Source organism: Talpa occidentalis, unplaced genomic scaffold (assembly GCF_014898055.3).
Source record: "Talpa occidentalis isolate TD23 unplaced genomic scaffold, MPIMG_talOcc4v2.1 talOcc4.17, whole genome shotgun sequence".
Lineage (NCBI taxonomy): Eukaryota > Metazoa > Chordata > Mammalia > Eulipotyphla > Talpidae > Talpa > Talpa occidentalis.
In genome coordinates this window covers 20248673-20263340 of record NW_023601754.1, presented here as the reverse complement: position 1 = coordinate 20263340, position 14668 = coordinate 20248673, and the positions used below count along the sequence as shown (strand labels likewise).

The window sequence follows — 14668 nt, the reverse complement described above, 5'->3', positions numbered from 1 at the left end:
GGGGTAATGCACATACTCTGTGGGTGCTATCATCATGTGGTTTCCACAAGGACACGGAAACTCTGAGATTCAGGGTCCTTGGGCCAAGGTTGCGAGGTTTCTAAGTGATGATGGAGTTGGGACTCTGGTTCCTAATGAGAAGTCTGTGCCCTGACCTCGCCCAGTGCTGTCTCCTGGGCCTCTGGGGGATTAACAGGAATGGAGATGCGAGCTCCAGGTCACGTGGAAGGGCCTGCCTGCACAAAGGCGTGGCTAATAAGAATAGTCCGAAGGGACCTGGCTGAAGCTGTCCCATCTGTGTGGCTCAAACCGCAGGGTTCCCTGCACCATTCAGGTGGGCACCTGAGGACTGCAATGGTGGGTGCCCTGCTGTAGAGGGAAATTGGCAGGTGCCCTGGCTCTTCTGTGGAGGTGGGAGAATTAGGTGGAAGACCCAACTGGGTGGCACTGGCAGAGATACCACCACACATGACAGGACCCTGGGCACTAAGAGGAAGTGTTATAGGGCAGCCCTGATACAAAATGGGGTGCCTGACTGTGGGTCCTCACCCGCGCGCTTATAAGGACTTATCAATACTCTACTGCAGGCACACACGAAAGGTTAATAAAAGGTTTATTTACAAGGGAAGGGCAAATGAGGAAATGTACAGCTCAGGGAGAAAAATGGGAGACAAAGTTTTAAATGCGTCCTACCCGATCCGTTGATCAGGAATCCCAAATGGCACTCTGAGAGCTGGCCGCCAGCCAGGAGCCGTGAAGCCAGGAGGCGAGCGACAGAGCGAGAGACCCCAAGGCCCACGTGTTTGGTTTTTATACCCAACCTGGCTGCTTAACTCCACCCTCAGGTCCCAGCCACCTTCCCTTTGGTGGTGACGGGATTTGTCTTTCCCAATGTCCTGATGACTTTGGTCTGGAGTGGGGGTGGGGTCCACAAAGCCTGTATGGGATTAGCTCAGAACATCCTTTCCCCCTAACAGAAGCAGCCCCTAAACAGGCCCCTAAACAGGAGCTGGCCTTGGGGGGCAGCTCAGCAGCCACGTCCCAGGGAGTGGTGATGAGGTGTATAATCATGAAGGATATACTGAAAACAGAAAACAAAGGCAAAATTTTCATTTGTCAAGTTTCAAGTAATATTAATTTCTCCCACTTAGAAAAGTCAAGACTTTCCTAGCCCGTGACCAGATGGGATTGTGAACTTCTTAAACAGTGTGGCAGCAGTTCAGGAGTAGCCACTCAGCCCATTTACACCCATGGGGACCTAAGTTATCTGCAGCCATCGGGGTGATGTCACTTCCTCTATTTGACAAAATTTCTTCCAGAGATAATCATGAAATGGAATGAATAATTATACTGGTCAAAGAGGAAATAAAGAGAGTAAAGAATGTCCTTTGACTTTGTATCTGTCATCCCAGTAGAAACCTTTTAAAAATTTAAAATATTACAGCCCCCAAAGTGGTAAAGATGACAGATGAATACTTTATTATTCATTAATGTGTTCTTTGAAGAAAGGGAGAAAGTGAATACCCATATATTTGTGTGAGACAGTTAAAGTAGCAAACCTGAAACAATCTTTCACTCCCCACCATCCCTCCCAGCCACCCCCCCTTCATCTAGTGGTCCCCCTTGGGGGAGTGGGGATTGATGAGGAAGCAGGCTGTGCTGAGAGCAGGGACTGTCTCACCTGCTGTCTAATCGCTGGCTCAGTAGGCATCTCTAGGCACAAGTAAGTGCTGCCCTCGCCCTTCTGGAACTTCCAGTGTCCTGGCCCCACTAGCCTAAACCCACGGTCTGACACCTCAGCTCCTTTAGCCCATCACACCAGGAAGCCTCGGACAGCCCACCTCGTCAGGTATTGTTCTCACAGTTTATGTGGAGGAGTGGGCGTGTCTAAATGACTCAGGTCAGGTCCCCAGCAGGGTTACCTGTGAAGGGGCAGAGGGGGATCTCGGTTGCCAAGGTCTCAGCTGCCAGGTGTCTAGTTGCAATGTTGGTTTCAGGACATGCTGTTCTCTGCAGCTCTGGGCCTGGGGTGGACTGCCAGGTTGCTTCCCAGTTTCGTTCTGACTGACAGAAAGTCAAATGGCCAAGCTTCTGCTCCTCTGTGATTTTAGAGACAAGTTCACAGTGAGGAGGTAAATAGTCCTTCCTTTTCCAGGGGCAGCTATGTGTCCTGGTGAAACATGGTCCCTTGTGAGCTTTGCAGGGACTTTATGATGACTGGTCCAGTGACTCAGTGTAGGAGCAAGGCAGGGATTTGATCCCTGTATTAGGAACACTAATGGCATTGCAGGGGTTGGGGCAGGGCTGAAGGAGCCAAAGGAGCCAGAAAGAGGTTATTACTTTGGTTTCGCCTGGACCGGGGTGGGGTGGAGGGGCCTCGCTGTTGGGGAAATGGATGGAAGAGGGGAGGCCAGGTCATGCCTTGGAGTAAAACAGGTGATATAAATCATGGCATATGGGAGCAAGGGAGTCCAGGTGTCCAACTCAGACCATGGGAGGTGGGTGACATCACTGAGGAAGGAAGTAAATGGTTTTGGGTGAAAGAGGCCGAATTTCGGCTTGGCTGAGCTGAGTTAGAGGTGCAGTCTTAAGCAGATGTCTGGTGAATGTGTTTGGGGGCAAGTGAAGCAGGCAGGTAGGACTTGAAGTCATGAGGAAGCACGTTATCTAGGGCAACAAGTGGAGTGAAAAGAGGGGTTGTAGAGGGCAGCATGAGGAGCTGGGTGGTGCAGAAGCCAGTGAAGGCTGAGCAAGAACTCCTGGGAGAGAGGGAGAAAGCTGGGAATGCTGGACCCAGAAGGCCAGGAAGGAGAACTGTGGAGGATGGGCAGTGCCAGCTGAGAACCAGTACATGTCAGGCGGCAAGTGGTGTTGGCTTTTTTGTAGGGTCCTGGGGCCAGGTCTCAGTGGTTTGGGGAATGAATGGGAAGTGAAGAAATGTTGAAACATTTTGGAGTGAATGGGGGAGTGAATACTAACTGGAGAAAGGCCTGGAGGTCAGGGGAGTATAGGCCTGTTTAGATGCTAGTGGGAAGGACTGCTATTAGGAGGGAATGCCGGAAGAGGACTGAGTCCATGGAAGGAGGTCCGGGAGCAGAGTAGAGGGGGCTCCGGCAGGGGGGCTCCGTGTCTCCATCTTAATCCACGGAGCAATCAGCTGCCTCTCTTTTCTCACTGTGTCCACTTGGGCCCCTTCACCTGTCTCCCAGCTACTCCCTCATTGCAGCCACACTCAGCTTCTCCTACTACCCACCCAGTCTTCTCTACCTCAGCCCAGACACCCCCATTCTCTCCAGGTGCTCTTCCCTGGTTCCTCAACTGAATCAGCCTCCACTGTTTCGCCACCTGCCTCCATACCTCTCCACCTGCACCTTTCCCAGCTCCGCCCCAGCTGCACCTGCAGAAAGGCCACGCCTCCCAGCGCTCCTGCCGGCACAGGCCCTCTGGCCCCGCCCACGGCCCCGCCCACGGCCCCGCCTGTGTCTCCGCCCTCACCAGTCCACGCTGGCACGCTCCATGAGGTGCGTTGTCATTGGTCAACTCCTTTACAAGGCTCCGCCCCCTCAGTTTCCGTTTCTGTGATTGGGACAAAGGGCCGCCCGTCAGTGCCCTCGCCTGGCCTTGGGGCCGGGCCACTCCAGGGAAAATCCTCGGGCAGTTGGACCGGAAGGGGGTCTGGGCCTCGGTGAGCTGAGTGGGAGGCGCTGGCCCGGCGGCCTAGGCAGTGGCAGCCCGAATCCGGTAGGGTTCGGGGGCCGTGGCTCTGGTGCTAGAGCGAAGGGAGCTTGAGGGGGCCCGGCCCCTGCCCCATTCCGGCTGCCGCCCTGTCTCTGGTGTCTGGGTGGGGGAGGGAAGAGAGGGTCTGCTGGGGTGGTCGCCGGGTCAGATTCCCCCTGCACCTTCAGAGGGGCCTGGTCAGATCAGAGGGTCCCGGGAGGGACCTGAGCAACAGAGCTGGTATAGACGCGGGATAGACAGGGGAGCAGCCGTGTGAAGCGGCAGGCTGGGGGTGACTGGAGTGTGGGGCGGGTGTGGGCTTCCTTCTTGTATTCTGACCTCAACTCACTAGCTTTTCCCAGGCCCTGAGTCAAATTCAGGACAAGGGAGAGGAAAAGAAAGCACACCCAGCTGACACCCCTGCAGATTGGTGCCTGAGGTGGGGGGGGGGGGTGGCAAGCAGGCTTCGGACAGGCCCTGGACAGGTCACCTTCTGGCCAGCAGAGATTCTGTGCTGTCTCAAGGGTGGCCCAGCCCAACCTGGCTCTTTACAGAAGGGCTGCAGTTCCTGTGCCCCATGCAGGGCTTTGGAGTCCTGACCACATGAGGCTGTTGGAGTCTCCCCCAGAGGGGAGGGGGCTGAGGGCCAGGCCAGCCACTTGGAGGCAGAGGGTTAGAGACTGGCAGGCCAGGTGCCAGCAGGTAGTGCAGTCCTGTCTCTAAAGACTGGCTTCCACCCTAGAGCCTCTCCTAAGCCTCCGTTGTCTTGGACCATCTTTCTGTCTCTGGCTTCCAGAAAGCAGAGTCCTTCCTCGCCTCATCTAATCCTTCCTACCTCACTGTGGGCCTGGCAGTGCCTCCCCAATTTCACCAAGGTTCAAGGAAGCTTAGTAGCTAGTCCACAGGCAGAATCTGAACTCAGATCCTGTCTTTGCTCTCCTCAGACTTCAGAACCTCAGCTCAGGATGCCCACACTCTGCCGACAGCCTTGTCCTTGGACGCAGGGGTATCTCAGTCTAAGCCCGCCTGACATATGCGGCCAAACAGCCCTTTGTTGTGGGGGTTACCTGGTGCATCCTAGGACATTTAGTTGGACCTGCACCCCAGTGCAGCAGCTAAAAATCATCACTCTCCACCCACTCACCCACTTGAGATCCACTGGTGTAAACAATTTTTAAACAACACTCAGCGAACCTGATATGTGTAAACCCCCAGAAGACTCAGGCCAGCGTGGGGTTGTCTCAAGCATGACTTTCCAGAAAAAGGGCTGTTCTCTGTTCTGTGTGAGCCCAGGGAGGCCTGTGAGGAAACTGTTGCCAGAGAAAAGTTCAGGAGCCTGCATTTGGGGAGAAGTTGGTGTGCCTTGAAGGCCTTCATTTCTTCCCCAAAGCTGATCAAAGAGAGTTCTGGTGTGATTAAAGCATGGAGGGCAGGGTGGATTAGCTGGGAATACTTTGTACCTCTTGCCTTGCCTGTCAGGGCAGTCTATAAAAGGAGACAAGTGGTCCATGGAGCTCTTTGGAAATAAGCCCCCTGCCCACTGGCCCCCAGATGTTAAGAACGGTGGGCAGGAGCCTGATCTTAGCAACTGCCCTTCCTCCCACCACTGGGACTTGAGGCTGCTGCACACCTATCTCCTCCTCCTTGAAAACCCTGTGTCACCAGCTGCTTCCAGCCTTTCCTGGTGGCTGCTCCTGGTGCTTCCCTGTGCCACCCTAGGTGCCACCTCTCCTGTGCATTTCTGCCCTCTGTCCTCCCTGTTGGCGGCTCACCCAGCTTTCTCACAACCTGTAGGGCCTGGGTAGGTCTGGCCCTCCCTGTGCTCTGTTTGCAGACAACAGTGTAGGAGGCTGGTGTGACTGACTGCATGGGTGCCTCTTATTCCTCAGCCCTCTTTATGTAATCTCCCTCCTCCCTTACTCACCTCGCTGTTCCTCATTTCTACCCCCATGTCTCTGGGCTTCTGTCCCCACTCCCCAGATGAACCATGTTGGTACCTGAAGACCCATCCAGGACATGTCCTTCAGGCCACTTTGCCCCAGGTCTTCTGGAGTTCTGTAGAGAGCTCGTGTGTCTTTCCCTGTGGGCCACTAACCTCCGCAGTATCTCTGTCCATCCTTTGATGTCCTGGCTAGATGCCCATAGTCACTGATAGAAGGAAAAGAGGTACAGACTGGTATCAGGGGCCAGTGTCCCTGAGGAGGTGGAGCCGTAGGCTCTTAGGGACAACCCTGGGCACACCGATTCCATCACCACAGTACATCCATATGCTTCTGAGGAGTGACATTTAAATGGTGGTGGCCTTTTAGCTCCAAATCCCCCCTTACAGAGGTTGGTATCCCCAGGTTTTGAGTCAGGGAGAAGCTTTTGGAATGTTGGGGTTTCTGGGTGCAGCATTTCAATGACCTCTGATGAAAGGAGACCAGAGGTGGCATCAGCTCATTGCCATCCTTGCTGTCCTGTCCTTGCTGTCAGTCGCCCTGGTGGCTTCTGTTCTTCTAAGGTGGGGTGTGCTCCGCCACTTGCTGCCTTTAAAGTTCTGATCCCCTGCCCTGTCCCAACCGTGGGCTGTGGAACAGAGATAAGGAAATACTTGAGGGGACGGGTCCTGGGGTGGGAGATCCAAGAGAAAATGGAGAAAAACAGAGGGGCCTGTTTTTCTCAGGACCTGGGTCGGGCTGGCCTGAAATCTGCACCTGGGAGGCCCCAGGTGGTGGGAGAATGTACCAGCTCACCTGAGAGTGATGCATTGAACACAAATGTCCATGTGCCAGAGTGGCCCAGGTGCTGGGTCAGTGGATGGGGTTGAGTGGTGCATGGATGGGGGTGTGGAGGGGTGCGTGCAAAGCCAGCAAGGAGGGCCTGCTCTGGAGCCATTAGGGCAGTGGGCAGTTCGAGTCTGAGCAGGGCGGTGAGGTGTGCAAGGTGGGAAAGGCTTCCGAGCCAGAAGAGGTGCAGAAAGGAGCTGCCCAGAGGGACTGGAGTCTGAGGTCCAAGTGGACCCCTGCACCTGGAAGGCCGGCCTTGGATGCCTGCCTGTGGGGCCTGGTGCTCAGGTGGCCTGGGGGGTGCAGGTGGCCCAGGGGGTGATGCTGTGCTAACCTCTCAAAAACCTTCCCCTCCCAGGTTTCGGGAAGACTGCCATCTCTCACAGCCATTTAGGTGAGTCCTGCCTCCCCGCCCCTCCCCCCTCCCCCATATTACAAGCCTTGGCATTGTCATTTTTTTTTAATTAATTTTTTTAAATCATTGTTCATTTTTTTTAAAGATTTATTTATTTTTTATTTATTTTTATTTATTTTTAAAGATTTATTTATTTAGGCATACAAGAGCTGGGATACAGGTCAGGGATGGGGGAGGGCGAGAGGATCCACTAGAGATAGAGTGGGGAGCAGAACAGGCAGACTGACTGAAATACATTGCTGAAGGGAGCAGCGGGCGAGACAGGAGAGGTCTGCTGCGCCATGTGGGTTGCTTCCTGGCCGGCTGGGGATGGAACTGGTGCTGCGGACTGCTTCATAGTGTGGTGCTTAACCCGTTGCACCACCAGGGAGGCCCCTCTTCTGCCCATTTCTTGACTGGATTATTTATTTTGTTTTTGTTGAGTTGTGTGAGTTCTTTGTATATCTTTGTGATCAGTCCCTTATCCGTTGAATGGAGTGCAAAGATTTTTTCCCACTCAGTGGAGTGTCTCTCTATTTTCATTAATGTCTCTTTTGCTGTTCAGAAGCTTTCAGTTTGATGTAATCCCAGGTGTTTATCTTTTCCTTGACTATCTTTGCTTTGGGCGATTAGTCTTTAAAGATGTTATTGCAATGTAGTGTTTTACCTATATTTTCTTCAATATATTTTATGGTTTCAGGTCTTGTGTCCAGTTCTCTTATCCATTATGAGTTGATTTTTTGTGCATGGTGAGTTGATTTTTTGTGCATGGTGAGAGGTAGTGGTCTAGTTTCATTTTTTCACATGTGGTGGTCCAGTTTTCCCAGCACCATTTATTGAGCAAACTGTCCATGTTCCATTGCATGTTCTTTGCTCCTTTGTCAAAGATCAGTTGTCCGTACAAGTGTGGTTTTATTTTTGGACTCTCTATTCGGTTCCATTGGTCTGTGTGTCTGTTTCTGTTCCAATACCAAACTTTTAATTATTATGGCTTTGTAGTATAGCTTGAAGTTTGAAAGTGTGATACCTCCTTTCTCCTTTGTTTTCATCAATAGGGCTTTGGCTCTTTGTGTTTTTTTTGTGGTTCCGTATAATTTCATCAGTATTTGTTCTATTTCTTTGAAGAATATCATTAAGATTTTTATTGGAATAGCATTGAATCTGTATATTGCTTTTGGTAGGATGTACATTTTAATAGTGTTAATTCTTCTAATCCATGAGTAGGGGATGTCTTTCCATTTCTTTGTGTCTTCTATTTTTTTAACAGTGTTTTGTAATTTTCTTTGTATAGGTCTTTCACCTCTTTTGTTAGGTTTATTCCCAAGTGTTTTTTTTTTTTTGTTGTTGTTGTTGTTTCAATTATAAAAGGGATGGTTTTCTTGATTTCTTCTTCTTCAGATTGATTGTGTATAGGAAGGTTACTGATTTTTGTGTGTTGATTTTGTATCCTGCTGCTTTACTGAACTGGCTGATTATTTTGAGTAGTTTTTCTGTGGAGTTTTTAGGGTTCTCTACTATATTATCATATTGTCTGCAAATAGTGATAGTTTTACTTCTTCTTTCCCTATTTGGAGTCCTTGTATGTCTTTCTTTTATTGCCCTGGCTACGACCTCCAGTAGTATATTGAAGAGCAGTGATGAGAGAGGACATCCTTGTCTTGTTCCTGATCTTAAAGGAAAGGCCTTCAGCTTTTTGTCATTGAAAATAATATTGGCAGGGGCCTCCCTGGTGGCGCAAAGGTTAAGAACGCAACCTATGAAGCTATCCACAGCCACTGCAGCACAAGTTCGATTCCTGACCAGCCTCTTTCACCTTGATGTTTTCTAGAAGTGCAAGTGTCTTTGGTATGAAGACAAGTATACAAATAGAATAGCATAGAGAATGGAATTGAATAGAACAGAACACTGTAGAACACTGTAGAACAGAATAGACTATAGAATGGACTATAGAATAGAAATAGAATTCACTCAGGTGAATTTTTATATACTGACCACTTTCAGGATATCAGCAGGGGTGGGGGCAAGGGAGAAAATGTGTTTTCTGGTGACTTGGTACAGTCACAGAGATTTTAAGAAAAAACTTCAATTTCAGTTATGTAGCTGAAATTACTTCTGGCTCAAGCTGGTATGATTTACCAGAGATCTGGTAAAGCTGCGACTGTGGCATGTTTCAGAGAGGAGGCAGCCCCAATACTGGGTGTGTTGGCCAGTGTTTGGTGGCACACAGGGTAACTGTAGGATGTCCTTTGAATGCAGACACCATCATGGCCTCACTGGTCACCATGAAGGAACAAAGCAAATCAAGGCCACACTGTATACACAAAGATAAGATCATGGTGCAAGCTCCCCAGAGGACCCCAAGCCCTCTTTCCTGACCAGTGTTAGGCATACTGTGTCCTTCCTAATTACAGCTTCACCCCTCCTTGCTTCTCCTGCATCTTTCACAAAGATGATGATGATGTCCAGTCACTAAATTGTACCCATCCAGAGTGTCTCCCTCCTTGGCCCCCTCCTCCAAATCACAGAAGACATCCTGACCCCCACACTTTGATTGAGATGCCCACATTTCCATGCTGTGGCTTATCCTCATGAGCCCGTGTCCCTGCCTGGTGGGCGTCAATGTGTTTTCTTTCTTTCCTTTTTTTTTGGTGAAGATTTATTTATGCATACAAGAGCTGGGGTGTAGGCCAGAGGTACAGGGGGTGAGAGAATTCACCAGAGACAGAGTGGGGAGCAGAACAGGTGGATTGACTGAAATGCACTGCTGAGGGGAGCAGCAGGTAAGTCAGGAGAGGTCTGCTGCACCATGTGGGTCACTTCCCTGGCTGAGGATCAAACTTGTGCTTCGGTGGCTGGTGATAGCTTCATAGTGCTGAGACCTCTTGCTCCACCAGGGAGGCCCTCGATGTGTTTTCTGTAGTTGCTCCAGAGTGCTGCCTGAGGATGGTAAGTGATGCTTGCCACATGGCCGGCACATCACATGTTAGACTACACATTCATGCTTCACTTCAGGGCCCAGACACCTTCTGAGAAATACATTCTCGGGGATGTCAACGTGCCTAGAGAGTAACTACACACACGGAGGAGCCACAGCTGCCCACATGCCTGGGCTGTGTGGTCCAGCCTGGTCCAGCTGTGTGTTACTATGAGGGGTGTGACTGTGTTAAGTTAGCTTTGGAATGAATGATGCCTGCTCTCTCTTGTTTCTCTTTGTGTGCTTCCCTACTCTCCTCCAGAATCAGTGGGCAGTAAAAAGTAAAATGATAACAGCATTGGCTAATCAAGCTCAAAATGTCCATGGTTTCTTGGAGCTCTCAGAAGAGTGGACAAAGAGGATAGCCAGTCCCCAGAGGGCACCCTGTGCCACTCCCTTAGAGATGAGGGAGCCGGGCCTTGATGCAGGCTGGGCTTTGAGCCCAGGGCGGGAGGGTTCCCTTCTTGGCTCTTACTCTGTTGAGAAACTCGATGAATGGAAGCTTCTGGAATCACATAACCTGGGAGTGACAGGGTGGCATCAGCCCTCATTTGTGCCTTGCCAGTGGCCCCACACAGGTACCTCTGCTGGAGGCTCCCTGTCCAGGGTGGACACTGACCCGCTGGGATGATAAAGAAGACAGAAAAATAACAGGCATGTTGTGGGGGATATGGAGACATCAGAAGCCCAGACTTTGCTGCTGAATGGGAAATGGAAGATCGTTTGGCCATTCCTCTAAAGTTACATGCTGCATTATCCTGCATTATCCTGTGATCTGGCAGTTCCTCCATGGTGTAGGCCCTCCACCTTTGAGAACAGGGGCTCCAGCCAGGACATGTGCCTGGCAGCTGCCCGCAACACTTTTCATGGTTCCCAGAGGGTGACAGACCCCGAGCCCGTCCAGAGACAAGGAGGCAGACCATGGGGGTGCCTCCACATACTGGACTATTGTTCAGCCAACAGAAGGAATGGTGGGCAGCCACATACCACCACATGGTGAACCTTGGAAACATTCTGTGAGAGAGAAGCCAGGCATGTGGAGCCCATCCCCATGAAATGCCCAAGGGCCTCAGGAGTTGGGTGTGGTGTTTCTTATGGGGGTAGTGGAATATTCCAGAACTGCATAGAGATGGTGGCTGCACAACACTGAGAATGAGCTATAGGCCTCACGAGAACATGGTGAACTCCATGGACTTGATTTTAGGTGAATCTTATCTCAGTGAAAGACGGGGAGACTGTGCTTGTCTCTCCAGTAGGCTCACTGCTGCGAGTGTGCAGGTCAGGTCTGAGGATGGGTTGAGGAGCATAGCACCTGCCTCGCCTTGTAGGAGATCTTCCCTTACTGTGCTCTTCCCTGCAAGTCTCTCAGTCTGTGGGTACCTGCTTCCTTTCTGAAGTGAGGTCTGTGACTATGAACAAAGGTCACCAAAGGTCACTTGGCTTTGGGTGCCATTCTCTGCTAGCATCTCCAGTGATGATTAACTCACTAAACTGTCCTGGTGCACTGTGAGGTAGATCTGTGGTGACTCCCAATTTAGAGATGGGTAAGTCGAATCTGAGTGGCTTGTTCAAGAAGCTTGTAGGGAAGTAGAGCCGTATGACAGAGGAGACACTCGATGGACGGCAGGCTGGCTTTGCCGGGTGTTTGCAAGGCACTGGTTCAGCTTTACAGATTTTTTTTTTTCACACCTGTTTATTTAGACAACTTTTTGGATGAAACTACTGACTTTTTTGTACCTTTTAGTTGCTTCAGCTCGGAGACTATTGTCAAAGAACATACCCGTGGTGGGCAGTGGCTCATGATGCTTTGGGATCATGGGGCCCGGTATCCGTTCTCCCACCCCCTGTGTGTCAAGGTCCCACCATGCTGAAACCTGTGACTTAACTCTTGTGTTCCCACTGCATCTTGCAGCCCATCTGAGATCTGTTTTCCAGGCTACAACCATGCTTTGAACTTTCTCTCTAACGTGGCATCTTTTCCTTCTGCATAGGCCCCCCCCTGGATCAGAGGGAAGATGGGGAACAGCAGAAGTGGCTTGCAGCACAAATTCACTTCCCAGTTTCTCCCTGAGGAGCAGGCAGAGGTCGACAGATTGTTCCATGTGCTCTCGGCGGAGGAAGCCAGCCCCAGGTCCCCGCTCCGAACCTTCTCTCTGAAGGCCCTCAAGGTCAGCGCAGCCTCCACCTGCAGAAGGGGTCTGCACACGCTGGCCCTCGGCCACCTCGCTATCCTGTTTAGACCCTCTTGTGGACTCCACATGGTCTGTTTCCAGTAAGGGCAGATTGTACATAGTGCTTCAGTAGGGGGTCCACGGTTATTGGCTCTGCCCCCCTCTGCCTTAGCAGGGAGATGCTTGGGGACCATTCTTATTGCAGCCTGAACCTGGGTCTGCCCTGCTTCCTGTCATTGGAATCACTACTCTCCCACATACCCTCCGAGCCCAAGACTGTGATCAGCTGCCTGAGCCAGGCTCCTGGGCCCAGCGACTGCAGGCCCCAGTGCACCTTTGCGTTTAAAAGGATTTGGATGTATTTGCTGTCCTAGAGATTTTAGGGTGCTCCCAACAAAACAATGAGGTTTCACATTCAAGGCTCATCTGACAAGGAGTTAGGACTGTCACCCTATCCCATTCTATGGGGCTTTTAACTGCTTGTTTGGGTGAGTAGACTGAATCAGGACACTGGCAAAGAGACATCAGCCCATCTTCCTGGGAGTGAGAAGGAGGTGGGTCAAGCTCACCTCACAGATGAGAAACCACCAGGAAAGTTATCACAGTCACAGCTGTGGTGCACGTGTGCAGGTATGCATCTGTGTGTTTCCATTAGACCAGACCCCTGGTCTTCTAACTCACTAATCTGGAACAACAGGACCAGACAGGCCAATGGAAGGCTGGACTTCAGAGTGGGTGACAACATCCACTGTGTTGATCAAGAGAAATATGACTGAAAGTCGATGGGAGGGCCTTGGCAACTCAAGTTTCCTCTGGGGAGGGGTGAAGTGTTGCTTTTCCAGTGAGCACACCCTAGAAATGGGGATGCTCTTCACAGCAGTGAGGGTGGACACTGCTTTATGAGGACAAGGCCACAGATCTTGTCACTGTGCAGACCCCTCCATGCGACTTAGGGCAGGAGAACCTGGGGTTCAGCCCCATCCCAGACACAAGTTGTAGTCTGTTACTTGCTCTTGCTTGTTTATTTGTAATCCCTGCACCAAGTTCTCTAAAAGGAGAACTGTGCTTACAGAATGTCACTGTCACAACACTAAAAATTAGATTTGATTTAAAGCAAGATGAATTAAAAATGTATTTTGAGCACAAAGAACTCGGAGGATAAGAATTGGAAGTTCTCTGGTATGTCTAGAAGGCCCTGATTGGAGAAGATACGCCATCAGCTATCTACAGACATTCTGTTCTGTTCTGGATGTTAATAAACTTGCACATGCACTTGGCAGCAGTCGGAGTCTAGATAGAAGGAGATGTTCTGAGCAGAGTGCAGAGCAGACGGGGAAAGACGTGGCCCCTCAGGAGACTGGGAAGTTTGCAGGGCAGGCGGGGAGAGTGGCAAAGTCAGGACCAGTTAGGTCGTGGTCCTTGTGTGGTGTGTCGTTCCCTGGGGGAGAGGCTTGTGGGATGTAGGAAGGTTAAGGCTGGTGGAAGCCATGGACTCCTAATGAGTTCCTTTCCTGTGATTCTACCACCTTTAAATCCAGCCTTTTCTCTGTCCCCAACAGAGGCATGTCGGGAAAGCCCTTCCCCCAGAGATGGTCACCAGGCTGTATAATGGTATGAAGTCCCTTGACCTGTTGGGCAAGGTGCAGAGGCCCAGTGACGGCATCTCCCAGGAGCAGTTCACAGTGTCGATGTCCCACCTGCTGAAAGGGAGCTCTGAGGAGAAGGGCCTGGTGATCCTGAAGATGATTTCTGCCACAGAAGATCCTGTGAAAGCAGGACAAGTGCAGAAGGTATTTGGCCATGGGCCCCTCCCAGCCATCCCAGGCAGTCTGGGCAACCCTAAATGGGGCACTGAGGATGAGTCAGCAGCCGGTGGAGGCATGGCGGGGAGGAGCGCCTTGACAGCATAGCTGACTGGTTGAGGTCAGAGCAGTCGAGGGCATCATTAGGAAAATAAGTACAGACCCAAATGACTTTTCCCACCTTGTGCCCCATCATCACAGTTGGCATTAAAGAAGTAAATGCCCATCCCCACGTTGATCATCCCCACGTTGGTCAGAGGTAGGTGTTGGGTCCCGGTGGAAATGCTGCTAATGGTGAAATTGTGTCTCCAGTTTGCAGAGGACCTGGTCGGCTCTGTAGTGCACGTGCTGCACTACAGGAAGTTGCTGAGAGGCTGGGCTGGGGGGTACATGCCAGACGCCAACTCCCGCATCCCGGTGCTGGCCGCACAGCTGCTCTCCGAGGTGAAGCTTCAAGGCAAGTGCCCAGTGATGTGGACCTGCGTGTTGTGGGCGGAGCCTTTCTGTCTCAACTACCGTAGTTTGTGGTCAGGGGGCCTGCATCGTGGTCACCTACTGCATCGTGGTTGGGGGGCCTGAGGCCTTCAACCTGTTGTGGCTGAGCTAGCGGGTTGGCAGGCAGTGGTTCATGGTTTTTCCTTGTAATCCTGATTCTGCCAGTCCAGCCGTGATGGGTCCACGCTCATTCCTGACTTCATTTGTTTTGGTCTTTTTTTTTTTCATGGCCAACCTAGGTTAAGGTGTATCATTTTTTTGTTGATATCTTCAAAGAGCCAACTTTTGACTTTGTGGATTTTTCTCTGTTGTTTGTCTGGTCTCTTTCATTTTTCTTGGCTCATGTC

General features: G+C 51.1%; 1 protein-coding gene across 4 annotated transcripts in view; it reads left to right on the top strand.

The window, feature by feature from the left end:
• MEAK7 (MTOR associated protein, eak-7 homolog) overlaps nucleotides 1-14668 on the top strand; it is a 41878-nt gene that overhangs the window by 17300 nt on the left and 9910 nt on the right. The window contains exons 1-5 of one of the 4 annotated variants that reach the window (XM_037516267.2): nucleotides 3503-3521; nucleotides 6844-6879; nucleotides 11845-12021; nucleotides 13584-13814; nucleotides 14139-14283. In XM_037516267.2, the coding sequence (XP_037372164.1) occupies nucleotides 11869-12021; nucleotides 13584-13814; nucleotides 14139-14283 (529 nt within the window). In that variant the 5' untranslated portion in view covers nucleotides 3503-3521; nucleotides 6844-6879; nucleotides 11845-11868. The other 3 variants (XM_037516264.2, XM_037516265.2, XM_054697034.1) reach the window with 3 other exon arrangements.